This window comes from Capricornis sumatraensis, chromosome 15, assembly GCF_032405125.1.
Source record: "Capricornis sumatraensis isolate serow.1 chromosome 15, serow.2, whole genome shotgun sequence".
Lineage (NCBI taxonomy): Eukaryota > Metazoa > Chordata > Mammalia > Artiodactyla > Bovidae > Capricornis > Capricornis sumatraensis.
This window is the reverse complement of record NC_091083.1, coordinates 77286124-77313542: the sequence shown is the minus strand read 5'-3', so window position 1 is coordinate 77313542 and position 27419 is coordinate 77286124. Positions and strand designations below refer to the sequence as shown.

Sequence of the window (27419 nt, the reverse complement as noted above, 5' to 3'; positions counted from 1 at the left end):
AAAGAAAGAGAGCTCCAGAAAAACATCTATTTCTGCTTTATTGACTATGCCAAAGCCTTTAACTGTGTGGATCACAATAAACTGTGGCAAATTCTGAAAGAGATGGGAATACCAGACCACCTGACCTGCCTCTTGAGAAACCTGTATATAGGTCAAGAAGCAACAGTTAGAACTGGACATGGAACAGCAGACTGGTTCCAAATAGGGAAAGGAGTACTGCAGGGTCATATATTGTCACCGTGCTTATTTAACTTCTATGCAGAGTACATCATAAGAAATGCTGGGCTGGATGATGCATAAGCTGGAATCAAGATTTCTGGGAAAAACATCAATAACCTCAGATATGCAGATGACACCACCCTTATGGCAGAAAGTGAACAAAATGTAAAGAGCCTCTTGATACAATTGAAAGGGGAGAGTGAAAAAGTTGGCTTATAGCTCAACATTCAGAAAACAACAATCATGGCATCTGGTCCCATCACTTTATGGCAACTAGATGGAAAAACAGTGGGAATTGTGGCAGACTTTATTTTTTGGGCTCCAAAATCACTGCAGATAGTGACTCAGCCATGAAACAAAAAGACGCTTACTTCTTCAAAGGAAAGTTATGACCAACCTAGACAGCATATTAAAAAGCAGAGACATTAGTTTGTCAACAAAGATCCGTCTAGTCAAGGTATGGTCTTTCTAGTAGTCATGTATGGATGTGAGAGTTGGACTATAAAGACAGCTGAGTGCTGTAGAATTGATGCTTTTGAGCTGTGGTATTGGAGAAGACTCTTGAGAGTCCCTTGGACTACAAGGAGATCCAACCAGTCCATCTTAAAGGAGATTAGTCCTCAATGATCATTGGAAGGACTGATGTTGAAGCTGAAACTCGAATACTTTGGCCACCTGATGCAAAGAGCTGACTCATTTGAAAAGACTCTGATGCTGGGAAAGATTGAGGGCAGGAGGAGAAGGGGACAACAGAGGATGAGATGGTTGGGTGGCATCACCGACTCAATGGACATGAGTTTGGGTGAACTCCGGGAGTTGGTAATGGTCAGGGAGGTCTGGCGTGCTGTAGTCCATGGGGTTACAAAAAGTCAGACACGACTGAGTGACTGAACTGAACTGAGGGTCTTGTTAGGACTTCCCTGTGGCTCAGGGGTAAAGTATCTGCCTGAAATGCAGGAGTCACATGAAACGCCATTTCAATCTCTGGGTAGGGAAGATCCCCTGGAGGAGGGCATGGCAACACACTCCAGTATTTTTGCCTGGAGAATCCCATCCCAGACAGGAGTCTGGTGGTCTACAGTCAAAAAGAGTCAGCATGCACAGGGGCCTGGTTACCAGGTTCTTTTATGGATCAGAGAAAAGGGAGGAGGTGAGGAAAAGAGAGCAAAAAACTATTCAATCTTTGCAAATGTCCCCTAGAATGACAAGCCTCAGGCAGGGGAGTGTTTAGTTTCACCTCTTTACAGTCTTTTACAGGTGGGTGACTCAGCTTATCTCCCTGAGGCAGGCCATTATGTATGCCTACAATAACAAGAAATCTGCAGGATGAGGGTTAAAGTCATAGAAGCAGATCCAGCATAAGTTCAAAATTAACCCTTCCAGTTACAAAATCAAGCCCATTACTTTGGGATGCTGCGGACGCACTTGAGAGAATGAATAGAGAATGCTCTGCTCTGTGCCCTTGGGTGATAGATGCTCAAAGATTCAGGGCTCCTCCTATGATCATCAGTATGACACCCACCTCCCAGTAGGAACATCTGGATCCTATTTCATGCCTGTGTTGAAATAAAAATCTAGACTCAAGTTATCCAAGGTGCCAGGTCAGCAAACTGAAAAATAATTCTGTTTTTGTAAATGATCTACAGTTCTTTGAGTCCTTGGGAGTGGAGACTGCCCACTTAATGAAGTGTTAAGAAAAGTTTGAACTACCTTTTTTAATCATTTTTTTTCCTTAATCATTTTTAATGTGGAAAATGCCTATTTTCTTCTGAGGTCTGGGACTTCCCTGAGGTTTAGGGCACAGGCAATGTATGTCCATGTGCCAGAGCACAGTAAAACCTCCCAGACAGGAGTGAGCTTCTCTAGTTGGTAACACCAAGGACATGTTGGGTTGAGGGAACCCAACAAGCAAAAGCTTGGGCCTGTGTTCTTCCAAGTTCACCCCTTGCACTTTCTCCCTTTATTGATTCTTCTCTGCATCCATTTGCTATTAACTCAAGTATTAAAAAACACCTTTGTGTCCTATGAGTCCTTTCATGAATTAAACCTGAGTGTTGAGAAATGGAATATTTCCTACCATATCAGCAAACAAAGGATGTCACAGTTGTCCACCACTGGAATGTGAGCTGGTGAGCCCTAAGGGAACTCAGTAAGGAAAGAATACTCTCCATCTAAACAGATAAATGACAGCAGCCACTTCCTAAGGTGAGCCCTGATGAAACTCATGATATAAAAACACAGAATACTGGCCCCTGATAGTTGAGATGCATATCAAAGGAATGGTTTCAGTGAGCCCAGATTCTTGCATCTTTTCACACATAGAAAAGTGCTAAATTCCTTAATTTGGAATACTTGGTTTTCGTTAATTTTCAATAATCCTTTGACATTCAGACTACCTGCTCTTTGTTGCAAAAGTTCTAGATAACCTGACTCCCTCCCCACCCCAACACTTGCCTCCTCATAGCAATTCCCTGAGGGTTACCTGACATGCTGCTTCCTGGGCTTAAAGTCCTAAAAAATCCCACTGGATAAAGCATAACTCTCAACTTTAAAATTGTGAATTTTTTTTTTAGTCTACGGTGGTCTTAGGGATTCTAAGCACAAATAGTTGTGCTGTAGCACAAACTAGTTGAAGCCCCCTCATTATGTTTGTCCTTATGAAGCCCTTATGCTTTCCACCCATTCAAGTCGGCTCTGACAGTTGTTTACCCCCTCTCTTTCTTGCTTAATTGCATGCTGAAAATGATTGTCCTCTAGCTACAACTGTATTATGCAGCTGATGTTTACTTCTCCGAGACAACATTCCCTAACACTTGCCCTTTGTGAGCATTCTCCATCCAGAAAAAATGTCTCAGAATGATAACTTTGAGATGACCAGAACCTGTTCCAGAACCACCTAACGATCTCATTGTCTCCAAGAGAAAAGAAGAATGCAAGACATCAGCTCCATCCTTATCTTCAGCCCTATTTTGTAGCCAGAAACTATAAGACTCCTTCCTACTTCCCAGGAAGGGGGGGAGGGAGGGGGGACACTGTCTTGAGTGTTGGCCTGCTGTGCCTGGCAAAGTAGTAAAGCTGCTTCTTTCTACTCCTGCAATGCTCTGTCTCTGTGTTTTCTGTTTGGTACAGGTGAACAGAGGCAGGGTTTTCAGCAACAGTTTCTCTTATTTTCCCCAAATAAAAATTACATCCATAGAAGTTAAATAATTTGTCTGGATCACACAGATCATGAGCAAAGCTGGAATTTAAATTCCTCTATCACCAATGATGATGCTTTTAACAACTACTGAACCACATGTGAAGCTAATCTAACATAACTCATTTCTCATATAGAAAATTCAAATGGAAAAGAAAACTTATTTCAAGATAGAGTATTGGTTTGGCCAAAAAGTCTCATAAGATGTTACAGAAAAACCCAAACAACTTTCTGGCCAATGAAATCAGTACAAGAAAATTTCCCTTTAAAAATATGTAGATTAAAAAAGCATTCCGTATGTCAGTACCCACCCCCCCCCCACCAAAAATGATACAGAATGATCCCCAAATATGTTATCTTGAGAATAAGCATAGAGGTCTTTGTTTAGGCTTTCAGGTAGCGGGAAAAAGTCATCTCTAAGGCAGAAAAACATTCTGGCCACTTAATGGGGACACTCCATGGCAGGATTCAGTCAAGGTCCACAGTTGTTCTGGGGAAAGAGAATCTGATCAAGAGTTTTTTTATCCCCTTGAATTGTCCCTGAACTGCCTGGCTGAAAGGGGGAGTTAGGAGGTAAATGGATACATGTTGACATATGGGTGAGTCCCTACACTGTTCACCTGTGACTATTTCAACTTTGTTTGTTAATCAGCTATAACCCAAACAAGATAGAAAGTTTAAAAAAAATTGTCCTTCAAGTATAAAGGCAATATGCAAAATCTAAGGGAAAATAATACCTACAAACCCTTTGTTTTTGTAGAATTGCTTAATCTACCTAACAGAATGTATATGAGGATACCTTGTAAAGACAATGACTTCACGTGGTGGGATTTGACTGTCCACCATGGTAGCCATCAGCCACATGTGATTACTGAGGACAGGAAATGTGACTGTACCCTAAGTGCAAAATACACTGAGATTCCAGACAGCATAAAGAAAAATAAAAATCAGATTACTCTTTATTACATGTTGATTATATGTTGAAATTGCCCTATTTTGGATTTACTGAGTTGTTCTTTAGTTGCTCAGTAGTGTCTGACTCTTTGTGACCCCACAGACTGCAGCATGTCTGGCTTCCCTGTACTTCACCATCTCACGAAGTTGCTCAGACTCATGTGCATTGAGTAGATGATGCCATCCAACCATCTCATTCTCTGTCTTGGGTTAAATAAACTATTATAAAAAGTAGTTTTATATCTTTCTTTTTACTCTTCAAAATATTGCTACTTAAAAAAATGCTAGGAATTTCCTGTCAGTTCAGTGGTTTAAACTCAGTGCTTTCACTGCCCTGGAGGCCCAGGATTAGATCACTGGATGAAGAACTAAGTAATTCCATGTGCAGCACAGCCCCCAAAAAATGCTGGTACTAGAAAATTTAAAAGTCTCTTTGTGGCTTGCATTATGTTTCTGCTGCACAGCACTATGGTAGATTGGGGGGGGGGGGTTGATTTTGCCTTTTACTTATGCTATTCATATTCACTATATCTTGATCTTTTAGAAATAAATATGATGATGTATGCTGTGCCAAGCTGCTTTAGTTGTGTCCAACTCTCTGAGACCCTATGGATCATAGCCTTCCAGGCTCCTCTGTCCATGGGATTCTTCAGGCAAGAATACTGGAGTGGGCCGCTATGCCCTCCTCCAGGGGATCTTCCTGACCCAGGGATGGAACCCAATTCTCTTGTGTCTACTGCATTGGCAAACAGGTTCTTTACCATTAGCACCATCTGGGGAACCCATGACAATACATATGAAACAGTAAACTCATTATCCCAAAGTGAAATAAATAAGCCAATGAACAAAGAGCTGTGTTCTCTCCCTTGGGATGTTGAGACACTAGCTAGGAGGCTCTGGATGGGAACCAATAATAATAGAATGGAGAAGAGCTGTGCTGGGCTTTCAGGGACAACGTGGTCCAGCCCACCTGTTTTACAGACAGGGAAGCTGAGGTCTCCAAAAGTCCCGTTTTAGTGCAAGGTCACAGGGACTCAAGTCTGCAGTAGATGAAGCTGGGGAACACTTTCCAGATGCTACAGAAGCACCATCCTAGAGGACTTGCCCAATGTCCAGGAAGAATCCATCCAAGGACATTGGCATTGCCTCCAGGTAAGAAGTCCAGTTCTTGCAGCCAACACCTCTGGCCCAGGGTGCTTCTTATTCTGAGTAACGAAAAGCATAATACTTCCCTTAACCCTGGGGAACAGGGAGCCTTTTCTTTCAGCTGCAGCTAAAAGTTCCAACCTCCCAGCCTCACCCCAGATCATGAAGCTACTCACACCATGAAGCTCAGCTGCCTACTTGCCCTTTGCCTCACCCTCTGCCTGGTGGGCTTGGCAAGCTCAGGAGAGACCTCAGGTCAGCTGAGGTGCTGGACACAGGGTCCCTGATCATAGCCTGGTGGGTCCAACCAGCCATCTGGTCACTTCCACCTCAAGAGAAAACAAAGACCTAGACATGGGAAGAAGTTCCCTGTAGTCAGCTTTCAGTCTCAGAAAAATCTGGGGCTAGACCTCCCAGATGTCTCTTTGACATCAGCAAATTTTAATTTTTCTTAAAAAGCAAGACATATGTTTGTTTAAAAAAGACAAACCATATGTAAATGTGTGAAGTTTAAAAAGTGGGTCCCCTGTTTCACACAGCCCCAACAATCCTGCTCTCCAGAATCCTACTCCCTAGAATTCTTAAGCAAAAAAGAGATATTGATGATGCTTTGAACAGGAGGCCAGATTCTCAAACTTGGCTGTACATGCAAGTCCCCTGAGGTCTCTCTGGGTCCCACATTCAAAAATTCTGATTTAATGGGTCTGGGACAAAGCCTGGGCATCAGGATTTTTTTTAAGTCCCTCAAGAGGTTCTAATAGTCTAACCATGATTGAGAATTTGCTGCCTAAATAGAAGATCTCAAGTTCCTTTCTACAATGCCTCTTCCCTATTCCAGGTTAAACTTCTCCTAGGAAATCCAGCATGGTCAAGGTCACTCTCATTGTGGATTCACAAAATGGTTTGGTGGAGCTGAGTTGGCCCATGTGCTTATAAGTTTGAGGAATGCTGTCCTTATTAGGGAAAGTGTCATTCTCAAAGTGCTGTGTGCTATATCCATAAAAAGATACACTGAGGTCCTGAGTGTCCAAGGCAGATGGTTGAGGGAGGGTGTGTGTGTGTGTGTGTGTGTGCATATTTGATAAATCACTGGGTTTGATACCCAGAGCTAGATGTGAAAAGAGTTAAAATCACAAGTAATTCAGTAAAGAGGCCAGTGTCTTTATTTGCTGATTACCCATGATATTAAAGATTATTTAATATGAATATCTTTTTCCTGGCAGTGAAAAATGACACTTGCTAATTGTCATTCAACTGACACTAAAAAGAATTTTAGAAAATAAAAATCATTTAAATTCCACCACCCAGAGATAACTGCTCTAAATATATTGAGGAATAACCTTCATGTCATCATTATATGGGCTTATATGTATATTTTATAGCCATAGGAACACATCAGGTGTCTTATTTTACAATTTGTTTTTTTATTCAACAAAAGGTAAGTGCCTGTCTCCATGTTGCTGTATATCAACTCTATGCTTTTTAGTGACTGCATAATGGTCCACATATCCCCTGTTGGTAAACATGTATACTTTTTCCAAATTAGAAAGTTTTCCCATTATAAATGGTGCTCCAACCAACATCTTAATGTCAAGTTATGAGGGGATACAGCACTTGGGATTTGAAATTGGATCTGAGTTTAAACCCCAGGCCTCTCTCAACTTACAGGCTTTATGATTTGGGGAAGATTCCAAAACCTCTCCAAGCGTTGGTTTCTCCATTTGTGAAATGGAGACAGTAATACCCTCTCTGTTTGGTTGTTTAACTAATGGCAAGTATAGCAAACACCTAGGAGCGTGCTTGGTGTAGAGCAGGTGCTGGGGAAAAACTGTTGATCAGTTCATTAACAGGACACATCAGTGACCATTCTGTTCTCTCTTACCCTTGCAGACAATCTTCAATTAGAGGCCTCCCAAGAGTTATTTCAAACCACCCCTGCCATGTGCCAGCTTCCCCCCAGTCAGAGTCCCAGGTAAAGCTTCTTTGTTCTAATACTTCTATACCTCTACATCCAATGTGTGTGAGCCCTTTACCTATGGTGGTTATCAGGGCAATTATAAGAATTTTGAGACCACAGAGATGTGTTTGATGGTTTTTCAGTCCGCTAGTGAAACCTCTGATAGACACAGGAAGAGTAATGGAGGTGATAGGATGCTGGGTGTGAAGGGAGAGGGTATTGGTGAGGATGCTGAGGGTGATGCAGGGGTTTATGTTAATATGAAAGTTGGTGATGATGAGAGTACCTGTCACTGAGTGCTGGGGTGTGAAGGTGTTAGAGGTGTAGACAGCATGGCTTTGGTGGATGATGACTCGGATAGTAAAGACGAAGGGAAGATCGGTCATTGTAGCAAGCCCTCTTAAAATACGTGGTGAGGGGGTCTTCCCTGGTGGTCCAGTGGCTAAGATTCCACCCTCCCAATGTGGAGGGCCTGGATTTGATCCCAGATCAGGGAACCAGATCCCTCATGCTACAACTAAAAGATAGCCCACAGCACACCTAAGACTCAGTGCAACCAGATAAATAAAAATAAGTAAATAAAATACGTAGTGGGGCTGGCAGAGGTGAAGACAGAAGTGTAACCTTTATGGGTGATCCTGTTGGCGGAGGTGATGAACGTGGTTGTAGTAATGATCATGGTGGAACGTGATAGAAGTGAGGAGGTCCCCGGGCTGGTGGATGTTGAAGGGGTTGGATAAGGAGTCCAGCTTGATGGCTCTGGCTCTAGGATGCCAATGGGCCAGCCAAGAAGGGAGCGGGCTGTCGTCTCCATCACAGAGACCGAGAACAAGAACTGCTGACGATGACACCTGCATGTTCCCAGGCATTGACCAAAAGCTGGCTTGGCTGCTCTTCCTGCTCAGAGGCCATTTTGAACCCATCCTGTAACCCTCCAGGATTGGGTCAATAAAGTGTTCAAAGTTCATGTGGCCTGAAACCTTCCTACAAGGTCCCTGGGCTTGTCCTCAAAAATTGCTCACAGTCACAGGGATGATCAAACTTGCATCACCCCACGCCCAGCCTTCCAGGTCCTCACTGTCCTGTGTTCCTAGAATGAAGACAGGACAAAGGACAAAAGTTCCCCTTTCACCAGGGGGTCCTCAAGGAAGCCAGACTGAATGGAAATTTGGGGACCTTGGATGTCTGTCCCTGGATCCTGGCCTGCTGCTCTTTCTTATCCAGGGCTACATGATGAGCCAGAATGTTCTTCCTATCCAGCAGGAACCATGGCCTGGAGGAGTGTGGAAGGGGTACAAATTCAGGGAATCTTGGTTTTCTCTTCTCCACCCAGAAGAATACTGGAAAAATTTTTTTACATATTTTAAAAATTGTAGTAAAATATATACAACATGTAGCTTCCGAGGTGTCGCAGTGGTAAAGAATCTGCCTGCCAATGAAGGAGACCCAAGAGATGTGGGTTCAATCCCTGAGCCCAGAAGATCCCCTGAAGGAGGAAAATGCAACCCGCTCAAGTAGTCTTGCCTGGAAAATCCCTTGGATAGAGGAACCTGGTAGGCTAAAATCCATGGGGTGGAAAAGCGTCAGATACAACTGAGCACACACAACACATATACTACATGAAATTTACCATTTTAACCATTTCTAAGTGTACCATTGAAAGGTTGTTGCTGAACAAAAAGACTCCAGGATTCTTGGCCTCTGGAGGAGAAGAATTCAATCCAGGGCCAGAGACAAGGCTTGATCACTCAGAGCTTTTGTGTAATAAAGTTTTATTAAAGTATAAAGGAGATAGAGAAAGCTTCTGACATAGGCATCAGAAGGGGGCAGAAAGAGTATCCCCCGCTAGTCTTCAGCTGGATGTTATATAGTCACTAGCAGTCTGTTAATGAAAGAAGAATGTCTTAAAACTCAGAATGGCACCAGGCCCCTCACCCATAAAATGCAGTTTGGGATAATCTTGATACCAGACGATTCATCCCAGGCCATAAAATGATCAACTTGAATCTTGTAGAAGGGCAGATTACCATACAAATAGTTTCCTTTACATAGATGAGGGGAACAATATCTGAGTATAACATACTTGTTTGTCAAGTAGGTTCTGAGCCATTAGGCAGAACCGACTTGAAGACAGAGTTTGGGGTAAATGTATAGTACATTAACATAGCTTAAGACAAACATTTCCATAAAAAATGCATTGGTTATCTCAAGGTTTGAAAATAGTTAACTTCAGGTGAAACTAGGTGTCATTATGGCAACACAATATTTTAAGAGAAACCTCCTTTTAAATTTGCATAGAGAAAAAAAATATCGCTAGTTTGTTTCCTCCTGCCACTTAAGATAGATAAAAATGTCTGATACTTGCAGGCTGTTTCCTCCATTTGGAGACGGCTGGCTGTTACCTCTCACCATTTAGTGGCATCACATAAACACACATTGTTGTGCTACCGTGAGCATCACACACCTCCAGAACTTTTTCATCTTCCCAAACTGAAATTTTGTACCCATTAAGAATTAACTTCTCTTTCTCCCTACCTGCAATCCCTGGGTGCCGCCACTCTAATTTCTGTCTCTATGAGTTTAATTACTTCAGAAACCTCATATACATGGAAGCATACAGTACTTGTCCTTTTGTGACTGGCTTGTTTCACATAGCAGCATGTCCTCAAGTTTCAACCATGTTGTAGCCTATATCAAAATTTATGTTCTTTTTATGTATTTATTTATTGGTTCATTTCTTTTAGTTGTTTGTTTTGGCTGCTCTGGGATCTTAGTTCTCTGACCAGGGATTGAACCTGTGCCTCCTTGTGCTGGGAGCTCAGAGTCTTAGCCACTGGACCACCAGTGGCTAAGAAGTCCCATACTCACCTGGGAAATCCCATACTCACCTGCATTCTTATGTCACACAAGGGGTGTTTATTGCTTGCAAGTAACCTTGAGTAAAAGCATCTTGACCCAGTTGCTTTTGCCCATGGTCTAGACTAGCTCACTCATGCCACCTCTTGTCTTACACATGCACACACATCGTTTGTACATTCTAGAAGCTCTTGGAAAACCTTCAGAGGTAACCTGAACAGTTCCATCTCTGTTAGCTGTACACTGGATGCGTGCACTGTATTAAAGACCCTGCACTCACACTGGAAGGGTTTCTAGAGAGCCCCTCGCCTTACCCATCCCTACCTCTAGACCCCAGGCCCCAAGCCACAGTAGCCCACACCCATCCATACAATTATGTTTGTTGACTGAGCACTGACAGCTTGTCCTGAGTGCTGACGCGTTCAGGTAGAGGAGAGCCACTATGCCTCCAAGAAGCTCCTCGTCTAATGGAAGTTAAAGAACAGTAACAACCAGGGAGATAAGGAATATGAAAGCTGACCAGGGAAGGAGGGGTACCTACAGAACCTTGGTGTGTCAAGGAAGCCTTCCTGGAGGAAACAACATGTCACCTGGTTTCGTAAATAGAGTAGACTTGGCAGTTGAGAGGAGCGTGGTGATTAGTGGAGCAAGGCATTCTGTTTGATGGGTAATTCAAAAAAAGCCTAGGATGGGAAAACTAAGGGCGGGGGGGCGGACCGCAAGTAGTGTACACACTTGACAAACGTGTCAGAGGAAGAGAACGAAGGTGGGGGCAGGGCAGACACTTGCCCGAGGACTTGTTTCACAGGAATCTGGGGTTACACAGACAGGACGTGGGCAGGGGCAGGCTTCAACCCAAGGGCTTCAAAGCCTGTGGGTGGTCTGAGGACCACCCAGAACCCAAGATCTCAATGAGTCAGATAAAAGCATAAAAACTGGAGGGCTGGGCTCCGCCCAAACTGACTGAATTCACGGGTCTGGATTCCAGGAACCTGCGTTATTTCACAAGAGCCCCAAATGGCTGCAATGCAGCTTCTGGTTGGAAAATGCTCACCTAAAGCTCTTCTGTGTCCAGCGTCTCTCCAGTGCGACCCCTGGTGACAGGGGGCTGGCTCTCAGGGCTCTAAAAGGCACAGGATGGTTCACTTTCATGGCCGTGGAGATGCTGACATAAACACTCCCCGTCAAACCCAGGGAGTTCTGGGAACCAGTCAGAGGAGGATGCTGGGGGAGGAGAGAAGCAGATGAGAAGGAATTTCTGGCAGGGGTAGGAGGAGGCAGGGGCCTTTGGTTGGTTGGTTGGTTGTTTTCTTGATGGTGGAGGGGATCAGACAGGAAATCCAGTTCCGGTATCTGCCAAACGCTCCCTAGGCCCCAGCTCTCCCCAGGCCTCAAGGACAGGAGACAAAGAATCAAGGAATTAGATACTTTTTATGCCACAACCAGTAATCTCCACCTACCACACAGTGGTATGAATATTTTAGCAAATCCTGTTACCCAGGCCAGTGCTGTCCAACAGAACTTTCTACAGTAGTGGGAACATTTGTCCCCAGGATGCCCAGTACAGCAGCCACTAATCACATGTGGCTACTGAGCACTTGAAATGTGGCTAGTACACCTGAGGAAATGCACTTTCAGTTTAAATTAATTTAAATTCAAACACCATGTCTGACTCATGGCTACTGTCCTGAACAGTACAGCTCTAAGTCTCCGGGGTGGGGAGAGGGGAGATGCCTCAGGCTGGTCGGATGAGGTTGGCCAGCCACTTGACCAGGCCACCCTTTCTCAGCTCTTTGATATGGAAGGTGCGGGTGAATAGGCTGTAGGAAGAGCCATGGTACACGACCACCACTATGCATGTGAGGCAGATGACGTTGTAGGGTATGCTGAAGTCTGACATGGGCAGGCTTACCAGCAGAGGCTCCAAATAGAGACTCACGAAATAGCTTGAGCTGTGGGAGACTCAGAAGCTGGGTGCCAGGAGCGGGCAGTGAGGCAGGACTGGCTGCTTCCCCTCATCTCAATCCACCCCACCCCATCCCCTCTCTCTGACCACACAGGGCCAATCTCAGAGATGCAGGTTTTCAAGGCTTTCTTAGCCTCAAAGCCTTTTAAAACTCAATACAGAATTCAGGAAGATCCCCTGGAGACAGAAATGGCAACCCACTCCAGTATTGTTGCCTGGAAATTCCACAGACAGAGGAGCCTGGAGGGCTACAGTCCAGGGGTTTGCACTTTATCAGTGAAGTCAACATGGTTCTCAAAAGTACCCAAACCTGCTTATTGCTTAAGACACACGCCATCATTATATTTCACAAAGAAAAAGTCTATGACTCAGAGAGGTGAAGTGGCTTGCCCAACATCACACAACAACATAGTGAGTTACTGAAGCTAATCTTTCATTAATTCAAGTCATTTCATTTAATGATGAAAGTCCTTTCACGATGCTGCTATAAACTAATAGCTGTTAATAAAAATTAACATATATTTATAGTATTACTATTACTTCTATCAGATCTGACATTCATTAAATGGTTATTCTGCCAGGACTTGGACAAAGCATTTAACAAATACGACTTTTTTATTCTCATCAAACAGTATGAGATTGATAGAGAAAGAGAAAAGCAACCTCTGAGTGTCAGGACCTGAGCTGGGTACTACAATAGTCCTATGTTCTTCTGCTCAGCATAAATATTTTACAAAATTTCAACATCAGATGAGGCCATTCTGCATTTGTGAAAGATCTAGACTAAATCAGGACTTTCGATTATCATGTTTGAGCACTGACAAAAGGAGCTAAATTACACAAAGCACCAGTGTGACCTAGCACCTTCCTATCTTAAATGATTGCTACTTCTTGACCAAGTACAGCTCTCACCTCTATCTAGTCTCCCCTTATTAGAGTTAAAATCAAGATACCCATTTAGAGAACTGTCCCACTTCTTCACAGCCTTCATCCATGTAAGAAAGATATGATTTTTTTCTATCAAAGAATTTATAAGAAATAAAGAAGTGATTCATTCTTAGAATAGTTGAACAGAAAGATATATAGCCTAAAATGGCGGCTAGTTGGCAATCCTTTGTTCTTTTCACTTCCTGATTCTCCTTCCTCACAAGAATGTTTTGGTGGGCTAATTTTGCAGGCTTTGTCCTGGCACACTAATTTTGCGGGCTTTAGCCTGGACATGCTCAAAGAACTAAAAGGGTGGGGAAAATAGTTACTATAAGTCGTCCAATCAAAAATTTAGGCAACATCAAGAAAGACTGTAACTCTGTGACTCTCGGACTATGAGGAGCCAGAGGAGGGAACCTGCGTCTTAGGAATAAAAACTGAAGGGACTTCCGGCTCTGTGTGCTTGCTCCCAGACCTTCCTCTGTAGCGTGCCCTTCTGTAGAAGTAAAGACTACCTTGTGGAGCCATTTTTGATTGTCTGTTCTATTCCCGCAACACAGCTTTGAGAGCATTTCCAACATCCAGAGCAAAGCCAAATTCCTGAAACCCTCCCCCAAATCACCTAACACAGCCCACATCCTGTAAGTTCTTTCTACCGTTGTCTTAATGAGACAGCATATTGTTCCAAGATGATTCCTGCTCCTTGCTGCTGTGAGTAATAAATCCAACGAGTTCAACTGGGAACGGGGCATTAAACTAGGAATGGGGTGTTTCTACTGGTCTCTGGCTAGAAATATTAACAAGTAAGATTGTTATCTTTATTTTATAACTAAAGAAAAGAGAGCTCAGAGGTGCTGAGAAATTTGCCCAAGACTACATGGGAATAATAGCATCAGCACCAACTGTGTTCTTGTTTATTGAGATACTGTGCCTACTGTGGTCTCCATGGCTCACTTTACTCATCTGTCATGAAACAGATACTCTGTTTCCCCAGAATGCCTCAGTCCTACATCTTCTCTGACACAGAGCAGGAAAACATAATCAACGTGCCTCTACTTAATGTCTCATTAAGACAACGTTAGAAAGAATTTACAGAATGTGGACTGTGTTAAGTGATTTGGGGGAGGGTTTCAGGAATTTGACTTTGCTGTGGATGTTGGAAATGCTGTCAAAGCTGTGTTGCAGGAATAGAACAGGCAATCAAAAATGGCTCCGCAAGGTAGTCTTTACTTCTACAGAAGGGCACGCTACAGAGAAAGGTCTGGGAGCAAGCACACAGAGCCGGAAGTCCCTTCAGAGTGGGAGTGGGAAGAGAGTGGGAAGCTGCCATGTTAGGAAACAAATGCAGCAGCTAAGTGTCATCTTTATGCCTTCATTTCCTCTCTTGAAGGACTCTTAGGATGGTTAATAGAACAATGCAGGCTAACACAGAGCCTGGGGCACTAAAGGGTACTTGCTCTTCTTTAACTGAACTAAGAAACCTCCTCCCCACAAGTCACCTTGGGGTATTGGATTCTTTAGAAAAGTGGACAATAGAGGTTAAAGCCCATTCTCCTTCTGAGAGTCCAGTAGGACAACTTGCCCCCAAATTTGACTGAACTTAGAAGAAAGGAATAAAAGCTGTCATGTAGAGGTGTCTGTCTCCCAGGTTTTGTGTAGCATGGGGGCCTATTGAGAGGCCGATGATGCTATAATGGATTCGCTTCCTATACCCAGTAGTGCACAGTCTGTGGACTGGGAAACAGGAGGTGCCCATTACTCTGCAGAACAGGGAGAAGGACTGCCATTTCCATGGACCCTATTGGTTAAGGTTTGTAGTTGCAAACTCCAGTCAGTTTAATTTTGAATATGCATTTATTGAAATATAAGCCACAGTGGGTAAAGCCACAGAAAAGAAAATGCAGCATCATTGTGGGGTCAAGGAGCTTCTTGATCCCAGACTCTTCTCTCATAACTGATGCTGAAAACTGGAGGCTGGGAATTCCACCTTGGCCATGCACAAGTAGAGCAGTGATGGTTGGGAGGGGGTTGAAGGTGAGGATGCCGTGAGGATGGGGGTTAAAACAAAAATCCTGCCATAAAACTGCCAGCTCTATAGTTACTCTGGTCATGGGGAATGTGTTTCTGCATCCCTTCCTTCTTTCCTCAAATAATTATGAACTGTCTCCTTAGCCAGGAACCGTGTAAAGTGCAAGGGATAAAGGGAAGACATGTTCTTATGGTGCTGAGAGTCAACTGGATGAGACAGAATTAAGACATGTAGACCCATGGAGGAAAGGAAATGGACGCGTCTGGCTGATGAGGGTAGAGGAGAGAACTGCGAGGAGACGGAACTGTTTCAGAAGCAGCCAAAGCCCAGCCCTGCAGGGGTCCTCCTCAGACTTCAGGGTTTCTGGGGACCACTTTTTGCATGTTCTCTGCAAAAAAAAAACAAAAAAAGAACTTGCTGAGTGCCAACATTGTAGGTCTAGACATCATTCTAGGCCTGTCATCTTGACAGATCCTATATTTTCCAAAAAATATGGAACTATGGTCCCATGACCCAAATCATGAACAAGATGAGTGAATTTTCCAAGCCTAGGTGGGGTGCTCAGGAGCACTGCAGACCTGCCCTGGAGGGTGGCTGAGTCAGTGTTCCCAACTGAGAAGAGAAGCATGTGATTAGTCTGAGGTGATCACAAAAAGGCCTCTGTGGTTGACCTTCTGCCATTCTCTCCCTTGAGAGCTGGCTCAGTGTGGGTTTCACAGGACACTGCAGCCTCTTCTGGCAGCAGAGAGGAGGAAGACACTGTGCAGGGTGAATGGTGTGTGGTCCCCTGAGCTCCGCCCCTTTCCACAGCCCTTCCCCTCCCCCTGTGCCCTGGCCCCTGTCTTACCACAGGTACCCTGCCCCTTGACTGCAGGTCTTCATGCAGTCCTCTGACGTTAGGAAGTTGTTTTTGTTCCCTCCGAGGCCGCCATATGTAAACTGCTCACAGTCACCGGTCTCAGCATTATAGAAGTACCTGGGCCTCAAGGCCGTGCCGTGACCTGTTACTTTAGGCTCCAGGCAGAAGGCAGGCTTAGAATCTGCTGAAATGAGAGGGGAATCATCAGTTATGAGGATAGTCATCACAGCTCTGTAAGAGGTCAACAACTAGAACCACTAGTTTGTTTGGAATAGAGAACGTTAGGGCCCATTTGAATTGAAAGCCCAAATTGAAAAACCTCTTTCTGGAACATATTATGAATGTTACTAGGCGTGACATGATACAGTTGTAGTTGTTCATTTGCTCAGTCGTGTTGGACTCTTTGCGACCCCATGGACTGCAGCCAGGCTTCCCTGTCCTTTACCATCTCCTGGATACAGTAATCATGTACAGATGTGTACTTTCTCATGAAGTGAAGTGAAGTCGCTCAGTCGTGTCCGACTCTTTGTGACCCCATGGACTGTAGCTTACAAGGCTCCTCTGTCCATGGAATTTTCCAGGCAAGAGTACTGGAGTGGATTGCCATTTCCTCCTCCAGGGGATCTTCCCGACCCAGGGATTGGACCCAGGGATCGAACCCAGGTCTCCCGCATTGCAGGTAGACACTTTACTGTCTGAGCCACCAGGGACGCAGTACCAAGCAAAACTGGGATAATGCCTTTGATTAGCCTTTAAACTTCTATAAGGCTTCCCTGGTGGTCCAGTGGTTAAGAATCTGCCTTCCAAGAAAGAAATTCTGAGTTCAATCCATTGTCAGAAAACGAAACCCCAAATACTGTAGGCACTAATTTGGTATACCATAACTACTGAACCTGGGGTCTGCAACTAATAACTAACTCATTCCAATAAATAAATGCTCAAAAAAAAAAAAAAAAACCCCACAACTCTACAACATAAACAGGTTACAGGTAAGAAATATTCCTTATGTGTCAATAATTACTGGGTCTGGATGCCTGAGTTTTATAATACTATTAATATTCTCTGCACTTATGTATATGGTTATTAATAAAATTTTAATAAAACCACTAATAAAAATTTTGAAGTAATCATGCTATAATGGAAAAAGGCATGAAGAAAACATACCACTGTGTTTACTTTGGTTACCTCACAGGGATTCTATAAATTGAATATTGATACTATTGATATTGTGACTGTAAGAAGAAATGTATGTATTTGTTTTTCATCCTTTTCCTGACACTGTTCCTAAAAATCTTAATATTTCTCATGTGATGAGAACAATAAAAGTGTCTTTTGGTATGTGAAGTTGATGAGTTTGGAAGACCCTCATTAGCCCAGAAAAGTGAAAAGTGAAAGTGAAGTCACTCAGTCGTTTCCGACTCTTTGTAACCCCATGGACTGTAGCCTACCAGGCTCCCCTGTCCATGGGATTCTCCAGGCAAGAATGCTAGACTGGGTTTCTGTGCCTTTCTCCTGGGGATCTTCCTGACCCAGGGATTGAACCCAGGTCTCCCACTTTGGCAGGTGGGTTCTTTACTGCTAGCACCACCTGGGAAGTGGTAATAATCATTATATGGCACCTAAATATACTTTCTTACTCAAAACAAGTAGGTAGAGAAATTGTTTCCAGATTAAACTTCTTGGTGGAAAATGCCCAAAATTCACCATGAATTATGATTCAAATCTTTATATTCATGACTGGTAATCTCTTCAAAAACCCATGTAACATGCTTCCCCTGTTCAGATGAGAAAATTGCAGATGTCTTGCCCCAGGACATGGCATGTGAGTGGCAGGGCCAGGTAAAGATACTCCCAAATTACAACTCATCTGGTACACTACCTGATTCTGCCAGGAAATCTGGAAAAATAGATAACTGAGAACAGTTTCTGGATGCAATGTCCTATTGTCATTGCTCTCCCTTTTTAGAGCATCTCTGAGCCCCTGAATCACAAGGGAGAATGAGTCTGAGTTTTTCCCAGACAACAAATATGTGCTGTCCCTACAAACACAAGCCAATTTCCCAAACACCCATTGGGTGTCCCGCTAGTCCGTTTACTTCTGATTTGAAATTCATGGAGTTACTGCAGATTCTGCAGGTTATGAGCTCAAGACTGTCCTCAGTTCAGATGCCAGCTATGAGGTCCTGAGTCACTCATGCTTGTAAGCAAATGGCTAGAATCAGGGAATCCGTATCCCACCTTCAAATTCAACAACTAAATAGAATCTGCAGCTAAACTGAGGAAAACCTTGCTTACTCTTCCCAGACTGATATACAAAATATAATTCAAGGCAGTAAAATGGAAGAGATGTGTGGGGGTGGGGGTGTGCCCAGCCTCTGTCCTCTAGTGAGCAGAACATCCTTACATTATCTTCCAGTATTTACCAACCCACAAGCTTCCTGACCCCAGAATTTATGTATTTCTTCCTAGATTTCATTAAACAGGCATAGTGGTTGGATCATTAGCCATTGATGATTGCTGTCACTCTCAGTGAACTTTCCTCTCCCCAGAGGTGCAGAAATTACAAACCTTTATTCTCTTCTTTGAGCACTGGTGCTGGGAACACCACTACTGTATGGTTCTCCAGTTGCCTTCCAGAAATCATCATCAGAGCTATGAAAGAGAGTAAATTACAAGAGTTCCCAGGAGGCCTGGTCCATGAAACAGGGAAGGATCAACGTGGGTAGGAAAATAACAGTCAAAAAAGGACAAGGGAAAGGGCCTGGAGACTTATAATATTGTACCAGCTTTGGTCCCACAGCCTACTACACAAGAGCTGTTTCTTGCTTTCCCTGAAGTTGCTTTCCTCCGTGGTTCCACATCTTTTAATTAGTTTTTAATAATAGAGGAATAATCATTACTTGATAAAGAAAATTTTCTATTTGTCCAAAGCAAGTAGGTAGAGAAATGCTTTTCAGATCAATATATTGTGGTGGAAAATGGACAAATCTGGCCATCAAAAGTGAATAAACTTTGTATTCATGACTCATCATCTGTTCAAAGAACTCATGTAACATGTTTCCCTTGTTCAGATGAGGAAACTGCAAATGAAATTTCCTTGTGTGTTGCCCCAGCACACAAGCATGTGGGTGGCCTCATCAGGACAAGATACTGTCAGGTAACAACCCATTTGATACACTACTGATTTGCTGGGAACTTGAAAATACAGATAACTGGTAAGAGTTTCTGGGAGAAGTGTCCTACTTTCACTACTCACCTCTCCCCAAGCCTCATCAGTTCAGTTCAGTCGCTCAGTCATGTCCGACTCTTTGTGACCCCATGAATCACAGCACACCAGGCCTCCCTGTCCATCACCAACTCCCGGAGTTCCCTCAGACTCACATCCATCGAGTCCGTGATGCCATCCAGCCATCTCATCCTCTGTCGTCCCCTTCTCCTCCTGCCCCCAATCCCTCCCAGCATCAGAGTCTTTTCCAATGAGTCAACTCTTCGCATGAGGTGTCCAAAGTACGGGAGCTTCAGCTTTAGCATCATTCCTTCCAAAGAAATCCCAGGGTTGATCTCCTTCAGAATGGACTGGTTGGATCTCCTTGCAGTCCAAGGGACTCTCAAGAGTCTTCTCCAACATCACAGTTCAAAAGCACCAATTCTTCAGCGCTCAGCCTTCTTCACAGTCCAACTATCACATCCATACATGAATACTGGAAAAACCATAGTCTTGACTAGACGGACCTTTGTTGGCAAAGTAATGTCTCTGCTTTTGAATATGCTATCTAGGTTGGTCATAACTTTTCTTCCAAGGAGTAAGCATCTTTTAATTTCATGGCTGCAGTCACCATCTGCCTCATGTGAGCCCTCAGATCACAGGGGAGGGTGAATCTGGTTTTTTCCCTCACATGAAATACAGTTTCTCCACAAACACTATCCAGTTGTTCCCAACACCCAACGGGTGATCCACAGTCAGCTGACTTCTGATACCATATCTGTGGAGTTAGTGCTGATTCCACAGGTTGAGGGATCAATATTGTCCTGACTTCAGATGTCAGCCATGTGTTCTCGAGTGACTCACGCTCTTGACCAAGTGACTAAAGGTGGGAGTTTCCATGACCCCACCTCAATGCTCAAACAATAGAACAGGCAAACGAGCTCAGAAAGACTCTTATTGTTCTAAGGTTAATGTACAGGATAAAACTCAGGAACCACGAACTGGAGGAGATGTTTAGGGCAAAAGAGGCGTGGAGGTGGGTGGAGCCTCCATGTCTTGGGGATCACAGCACCCTCACATCACCACCATTGGTTTCTACTTCATAAGCTCTCTGAGCCTATATTGATGGTTTTTTTTTTTAGATTTCCCTTAATAGACATATTTATTAAATCATTGGCCAGTGGTGACCAATCTCAATCTCAGAGCCCTCTCTTCTCCCCACAAGTAAAGAAAGTTCAAACCTTTACTCATTGTTTGAGCCAGTCCTTTTATTTCATCAAATCCCATTCCTTTAAAAAGCTTGGCAACTGTAAAAGACAAAAATTCCAACATTTTCAGGAGTCTTGGACCATGAACCAGGAAAGGATCAAACATGGATAATAAAATGATAGTCAAAAGTGAATAAGGGAAAAGGCCTGGAGATTTTGCTAATATGGTGTCAGCCTTGGTCCCATGAACCAGCTACACAAGGGCTGTGTTTCATTCTTTCCCTGCAGTTACTCTGCCTGGGGGTCCCAGGTCTTTCTGATTAATTTTTATAATAAGGGATAATCATTATTTGACACATAAATATACTTTCTGGTCCCAAGGAAGTAGGTAGAGGAATTTTTTTAAATGTACATATTGTGGTGGAAAATGATGAAATTGGCCATGGCATGCAAATAAACTCTTTATATTTATGTCTGGTAATATGTTCAAAGAATCCATGTAGCATGTACCTGCTATTCAGATGAGGAAACTGTAGATGACTTGTCCCAGAACACACAGCATGTGGGTGGCAGGGTTGGGACAAGAAATTGCCCTGTCTCAACTCATTTGATATATTACACTATACTGCCAGGAACTCTGAAAATATCGATAATTTGTGAGAGTTTCTGGGTGCAGCGTGCTATTTTCATTACTCCCCTTCCCAAGACTCTCGCCAGCTCCCAAAGCATAGGGAGAGTGAGTCTGGGTCACCCTGGCACCAAATATGTGGTGTCTCCTGTAAGAAATCCAATACCCCAAACACCCAGTAAAGGTACAAGTCAATTTAATTCTGATATGAACTGAAGGAGTTAGCACAGAGTCTGCATGTTGAGGGCTCAAAGCTGTCCTCAGTTCAGATGACAGAGAAGTGGTAGTGATTTGATAAAGTATATAAAACACAAAAGTTTCATTACCCCACTCCATGTTCAATAACTCAGTAAATCTGATGACCAAACTCAGGAAGACTACTCAAATATGGATCTCACATTATTATAAAGGATAAATCTAGGCACAGCAAACTGAGTGAGATGTGCAAGGCAAAGTGGAAGTGGAGGTGTGGGGAGTCTCCACGCCATAGAGAACACTGGGCCTTCAAATCATCGCAGTGTGTTGCCACCCAAAAAGCTCCTTGAATGCTCACATTCATGTATTTGTATTGAGGTTTCACCAAACAGGGATACTGAACGAATCATTGGCCAGAGGTGACTGTTCTCAATCTCAGTGCACAGCATCGATGAAAACTGAAATCAATCTATTACTGAACGCTTCTCAAGTCTCCTTCCATGGCTTGTCTCCAGACCTATGAAAGACAGTAAATTCCAGGAGTTTCAGGAGGCCTGGCCCATGAACCAGGACAAGGATCAAATATACATTATAAAATAATAGCAGTTAACAAGGGATAGGACAAATATGGATAATAAAATCATAGTCAAAAGAGGACAAAGGAAAGGTCCTGACTGCTGCTGCTGCTGCTGCTGTCGCTTCAGTCGTGTCCAACTCTGTGTGATCCCATAGATGGCAGCCCACCAGGCTCCCCTGTCCCTGAGATTCTCCAGGCAAGAACACTGGAGTGGGTTGCCATTTCCTTCTCCAGACTTTACTAATATTGTATCAGCCTTGGTCCCAGGGGTTTTCTCTGCAGTGGCTCTGCTTATTCATCAGGCCTTCTGGTTGTTTTTCATATTAGAGGAATAATCATTATTTGAACCTAAATATCTTTCTTGCCCAAAGCAAGTAGGTAGAGAAATTGTTTTCAGATTAACACATCTTGGTGGAAAATGTGCAGAATTCACCATGAAATGTGAGTCAACTCTTTATATTCATAACTGGTAATCTGTTCAAAACCCCATACAACATGTACCCTTCTTCAGATGAGAAAATTGCAGATGACTTACCCACATGGCATGTGGGTGGTAGGGCCAGAACAAGATACTATCATGTTGCAACCCACTTGGTACACTACCTGATTCTACCAGGAATTCTGAAAATACAGATAACTGAGACCAATTTCTGGGTGCAATGTCCTGCTTTCATTACTCCTGCTTTTGGAGCATCACCTGAATCCCCAAATCACAGTGAATCTGGGTTTTTCTTTGACAACAAAAATGTGGTATCTACCTACAGCAACCAGTTTCCCAAACACCCACTGGGTGTCCAGCAAATCAGTTTACTTCTGATTTGAAATCTGTGGAGTTACTGCAGATTCTGCAGATTGAGGACTCAAGACCATCCTCAGTTCAGATGCCAGCCATGAAGTTCAGAGTCACTCATGCTGATCAAATAGGGAATATCGGGGTATCCATGACCTCACTTTCAAATTCAACAGCGCCATAGAACTGCCTGCTTAGATTTTGGAAAATGCCTTGCTAACTATTCCCAAATTAATATACAAAATATAACTCAGGCAAGTAGAATGGAGGAAATTTATATGGCAAAGAGGGAGGGAGGTGTGCCCAGCCTCTGTGCCCTAGGGAGCAGAGCACACTCATCTTATCTTCTTGTATTCACCAATTCACAAGCCCTCTGAGACCAGTATTTATGTACTTCTTTCCAGGGTTCACCAAGCACCCGTATTGGATGGATCATCTGCTGTTGGTGATTGACATCACTCTTGGTTCCCTCCCCTGTGCTCAGAGGTGCTAGAATGAGAGGTGGTGAAAACTGTAACCTCAAAATGGATATTTGAGGTTTCTTGGAGATCAACTGCATCTTGAGGTTACCTTGAGTCACATTTTTTTACTCTGTCTATAAAGTCAGTAAGTTCCAAGAATTTTTAGGAGGCCTGGACCATTAACCAAGAGAAGGATCAAATATGCAACTTTCTATTACTACACTACAATGAGGTTCAGGGACAAGATAGGGACCAGGAATAGAGAGTCTTAGAAATGGGGTCCCTGATCTGGTAGACTTGGGTGGGATATATGCATATTTAACATGAAATTTTAATATATATCCTTATGAGAATCATGATGTCATTGGAGATAAAAGTTTGCAAATTCAGACTTCCTTGGTGGTCCAGGAGGTAAGAATTGGTCTGCCAATTCAGGGGACATGAGTTTGATTCCTGGTTTGGGATGATTCCACATGCCTTGGGGCAACTAAGCAGGTGATCTGCAACTAGTGAGCCCAGATGCCTAGAGTCCCCGATCTGCACAAGAGAAGCCACCACGATGAGAAGCCCACACAGCACAGTAAGAAAGTAACCCTGTAACTAGAGAATATTCTCTCATAGGAGGGAAGACCAATGCTGCCAAAACCAACCAGACAAACAAAAATCCTGGCCAATGTGACAGGAGAAATCCAGAGAGGGTTGGAAGCACCCACCTAACACCTGCTCTCCCCATTCCATGGACTTCCATCATTTCCCCAGAACCTGTAGAGGAGAGGTGAGCCTGGACCTACCTTGGTCCTGGGTATGGTGTTCATACACTGGAGTGCTGTCCACCAGGATAACCAGGAGGAAGAGAAGGGCTGCAGAGAGGCAGAGCCAGCTCATCTTGGTGGCCTTGCAGGAGGGCTCCTGAGGATGCTGGGGACGGATTGAGCTTCTAATATCCTGGCTGAGGGGTGGGATCAGGCAATGAGGAGGGGAGTGGGGAAGGGGAGGAGCTGGGTCAGTCTTGTTTATTGCAAAATCTCCCTCCAAGGCATGCCTCCTGCTTCTGTCTGCAGGGGCCAAATGTCCAGTAACAGCAGTTCTCAGATTTGCCTATGCCTATGGTCTCATGTAGACACAAATTGTGGTCAGACAGATGCAGTTTTGTCCAATATGATCCCTCAGGGAGCATCTCAGCCCCTACAGTAGTGCATGGCACACGATGTATGGTCAGTGGGTAGATGAGAGCAAATCACAAGACATGTGAGTGAAAAGTAGTGTGTTAGCCCAGGTCCTCCTTTTCAGCCTCGTGCAGGTATCACCACATCTGGGCCTCCATGCCTTGACGCCCCTCACCTACCTCAGATCACAGGTGTGACACAGGTCACCTTCCTACAATCACTGCCCCAGCTTCCCCGCTGGATGGACATTTGCCCTTCACCAGGCATTGGTCTGGGCAGGAACTTAGCTGGAGGTGATTTCGCTCTGGCATATAAGCCTGTTTATGCATTGGAAAAGCAACAAGGGGAGGGGCAGAGGGGAACCGGTGAGCTGAACATGTCTCCACAGCATAACCGATAGCTGCCCCTCATGTAGTTTCACCAACAGGAGAGCTGCCTGCCTAAGTGGACTTCAGGGGACCTTGGATGATCACCTGGAGTCTCCCCCTTACTCCTGCTCTTTCCCTCAGTGGTTTTTGGGTCACATAACCTCAGTGTGGGGGCCACCTCTGCATTTTCCTAACTTTATTCCTGAGAATTTAAATCTCCTAGAATCCCGTGTCTTCAGGTATCATATGAGATCCACGCTGCCCACATCATGTGGTTACTGTGAAATCAATGGATGTAACAGGCATATATTCCTTCTCCTTGAGAAGTCAATGTCCTTTGCAGTGTTATTAATAACAGTAATGAGTAATTACTCCGGGTAAAACTTAAATTCTTCATTGTGGCATGCAGGTGGCTCAGAGGTTAAAGCGTCTGCCTGTGCCTGCCTGCAATGTGGGAGACCTGAGTTCGATTCCTGGGTCGGGAAGATCCCCTGGAGAAGGAAATGGCAACCCACTCCAGTATTCTTGCCTGGAAAATCCCATGGACAGAGGAACCGGTGGGCTGCAGTCCACGGGGTCACAAAGAGTCTGACACGACTGAGCGACTTCACTTCACTTATGGCAACCCACTCCAGTATTCTTGCCTGGAGTATGAACCCTCCTCCCCACATGTGACCTCAGGGAATCAGATTTCTTGGATAAGTGAACAACTGAGTCTCATACCCATTCTCCTTCTGAGAGTCAGGAGGACAACCTGCCCCCCAGTTTGACTGAGATTAAAAGTAACAAGGAAAAGTTTTCCAGTTCATGTGTGTATCTCTCAGGGTTCTCTGTAACTTGTGGATGATATTAAGGAGTCGATGATGGTATAACGGGTTTGCTTCCTATACCCAATAGAGCACAGTCTCCAGAAAGGGGAATGGGAGGTGCCCACTGTCTGCAGAACAGTTAGAAAGACCACCATTTCCATGGACACTATTTGTTAAGGTTTGTAATTAGAAATAATAGACTCCAGTCAGTTTAATTTTAAATATACATTTACTGAAATATGAACCATAGTATTTGAAGCTACAGAAATGAAAATTCTACATCATTGTGTGGAAAAGGGGCTTTTTTAAACCAAACTCTGCTCTCATTACTGATGTTGAGAACTGAATGCTGGAAATTCCTCCTTGGCCACCCACAAGGAGAGCAGTGACAGTGGGAACCGGGATGAAGGTGAAGATGCCTTGAGGATTGGGATGAAAACAAAAATCCTGTGTTACACCGCACGCTCTCCAGTTAATCTGGTCATGAGCAATGTGCTCCTACATTCCTTCCTTCTTTCCTCAAATAAGTATAAACTGTCTCCCTGGTGTCAGGAACTGGGTGAAGAGCTAGGGGTAAAGGGAAAACATGCTCTCATGGTGCTGAGAACCAGCTGGATGAGACAGAATTAGACATGTTGTCCAATGGAGGAAAGGAAAAGGCAGGCTCTGCTGAGGTTGGTCTGGGAGAGAAGGACTGTCAGGAGACTGAAGAGGTTCAGACGCAGCCACAGCCCAGCCCTGCAGGAGTCCTCCTCCGACTTGAGAGTTTCCGAATCCACTCTTCGCGTGTCCTCTGGAAAAAGAAAGGAAGTTGTTGAGTGCCATCAGTGTAGACCCAGACCTGGACAATGATCAGCTCAATAGATCCCATATTTTTAAAAAATTATGGAACCACATTCCCAAATCATGAACAAGAAGGAAGTGAGATTTCCAAGACTATGTAGGGCACTCAGAAGCAGTGCAGTCCCACCCTGGAGGGTGGCTGAATCAGTGTTCCCAACTGAAAAAGAGGAGCATATATTCAGGTTGAGATGATCACAAAGAGGCATCAGGGGTTGACCTTCTGCCATCCTCTCCCTGGAGAACTCGCTCAGGGTGGCTTTCACAGGGCACTGCAACCTCTCCTCCTGGCAGCAGCAAGGAGGAGGACATCCTGCAGGGTGGATGATGTGTGGCCCCCTGAGCTCCACCCCTTTCCCCAGCCCTTCCCCTCCCCCTGTGCCCTGCCCCTGTCTTACCACAGGGACCCTGCCTCTTGAGAGCAGGTCTTCACGCAGTCCTCTAACTTTTCGAAGTTGTTTCCATTCCCTTTACAGCCACCGTACACAAACTGCTCACAGAGGCCAGTCTGGGTGTTGTAGAAGTACCTGGTCATCGTAGCATTGCAGCCACCTGTTACTTTAGGCTCCAGGCAAAGGGCAGGCTTAGAAGCTGCTGGAATGAGAGGGGCAGTGGCTCAGTTATGAGGATGCTCATCAAGCTCCATAAAAGGACAACAACTAGAATCCCCAGTTTGTTTGCCATAGAGAATGTTAAGGTTGTGGAGGAATGCCAGATTGAAAAGACCATTTGAAAACCTCCTTTCTGGGACAGAATCATGAATGTTGCCAGGGGTGACATGATGTAAAAACATATATCTCCTCATGAAGTCTTCTAAGGAGATTTGGTATAGTGCCTGAATAGCCTTAAAACATCTGTTAGGCATCCAAGGCCGTCCAGTGGTTAAGAATCTGGCTCCCAGTACTGGAGTCCTAGATTCAATCCCTTGTCAGGAAACCTAACTCTCTAGTGCAGTAGACACTAAGGTGGCAGGGCATAAATTCTTTGTATTCATGACTGGTAACCTATTCAAAGAATGCATGTGACACATTTCCCCTCTTCAGATGAGGAAACTGCAGATAAC

The 27419-nt window shown here is 44.2% G+C and overlaps 3 protein-coding genes across 3 annotated transcripts in view; 1 reads left to right on the top strand and 2 right to left on the bottom strand.

The window, feature by feature from the left end:
• The window catches only part of LOC138091190 (trophoblast Kunitz domain protein 1-like), a 31848-nt gene extending 24428 nt beyond the window's left edge, over nt 1–7420 (top strand). The window contains exon 10 of the mRNA XM_068986827.1: nt 7406–7420. Within this exon, the coding sequence (XP_068842928.1) occupies nt 7406–7420 (15 nt within the window). The remainder of the gene's footprint in view (nt 1–7405) is intronic.
• Nucleotides 7421–15637: 8217 nt separating this feature from the next.
• Nucleotides 15638–24058, bottom strand: LOC138091330 (trophoblast Kunitz domain protein 1-like). Its single transcript, XM_068987079.1, has 5 exons — nt 23965–24058; nt 20562–20621; nt 18678–18761; nt 16098–16293; nt 15638 (listed from the first exon to the last, which is right to left on the bottom strand). Coding segments are annotated over exons 1-5 (435 nt in total).
• A 2692-nt stretch (nt 24059–26750) lies between these two features.
• Nucleotides 26751–27419, bottom strand: part of LOC138091189 (trophoblast Kunitz domain protein 1-like) — a 66785-nt gene continuing 66116 nt past the window's right edge. The window contains 1 exon segment of the mRNA XM_068986826.1: nt 26751–26947. Within this exon segment, the coding sequence (XP_068842927.1) occupies nt 26751–26947 (197 nt within the window).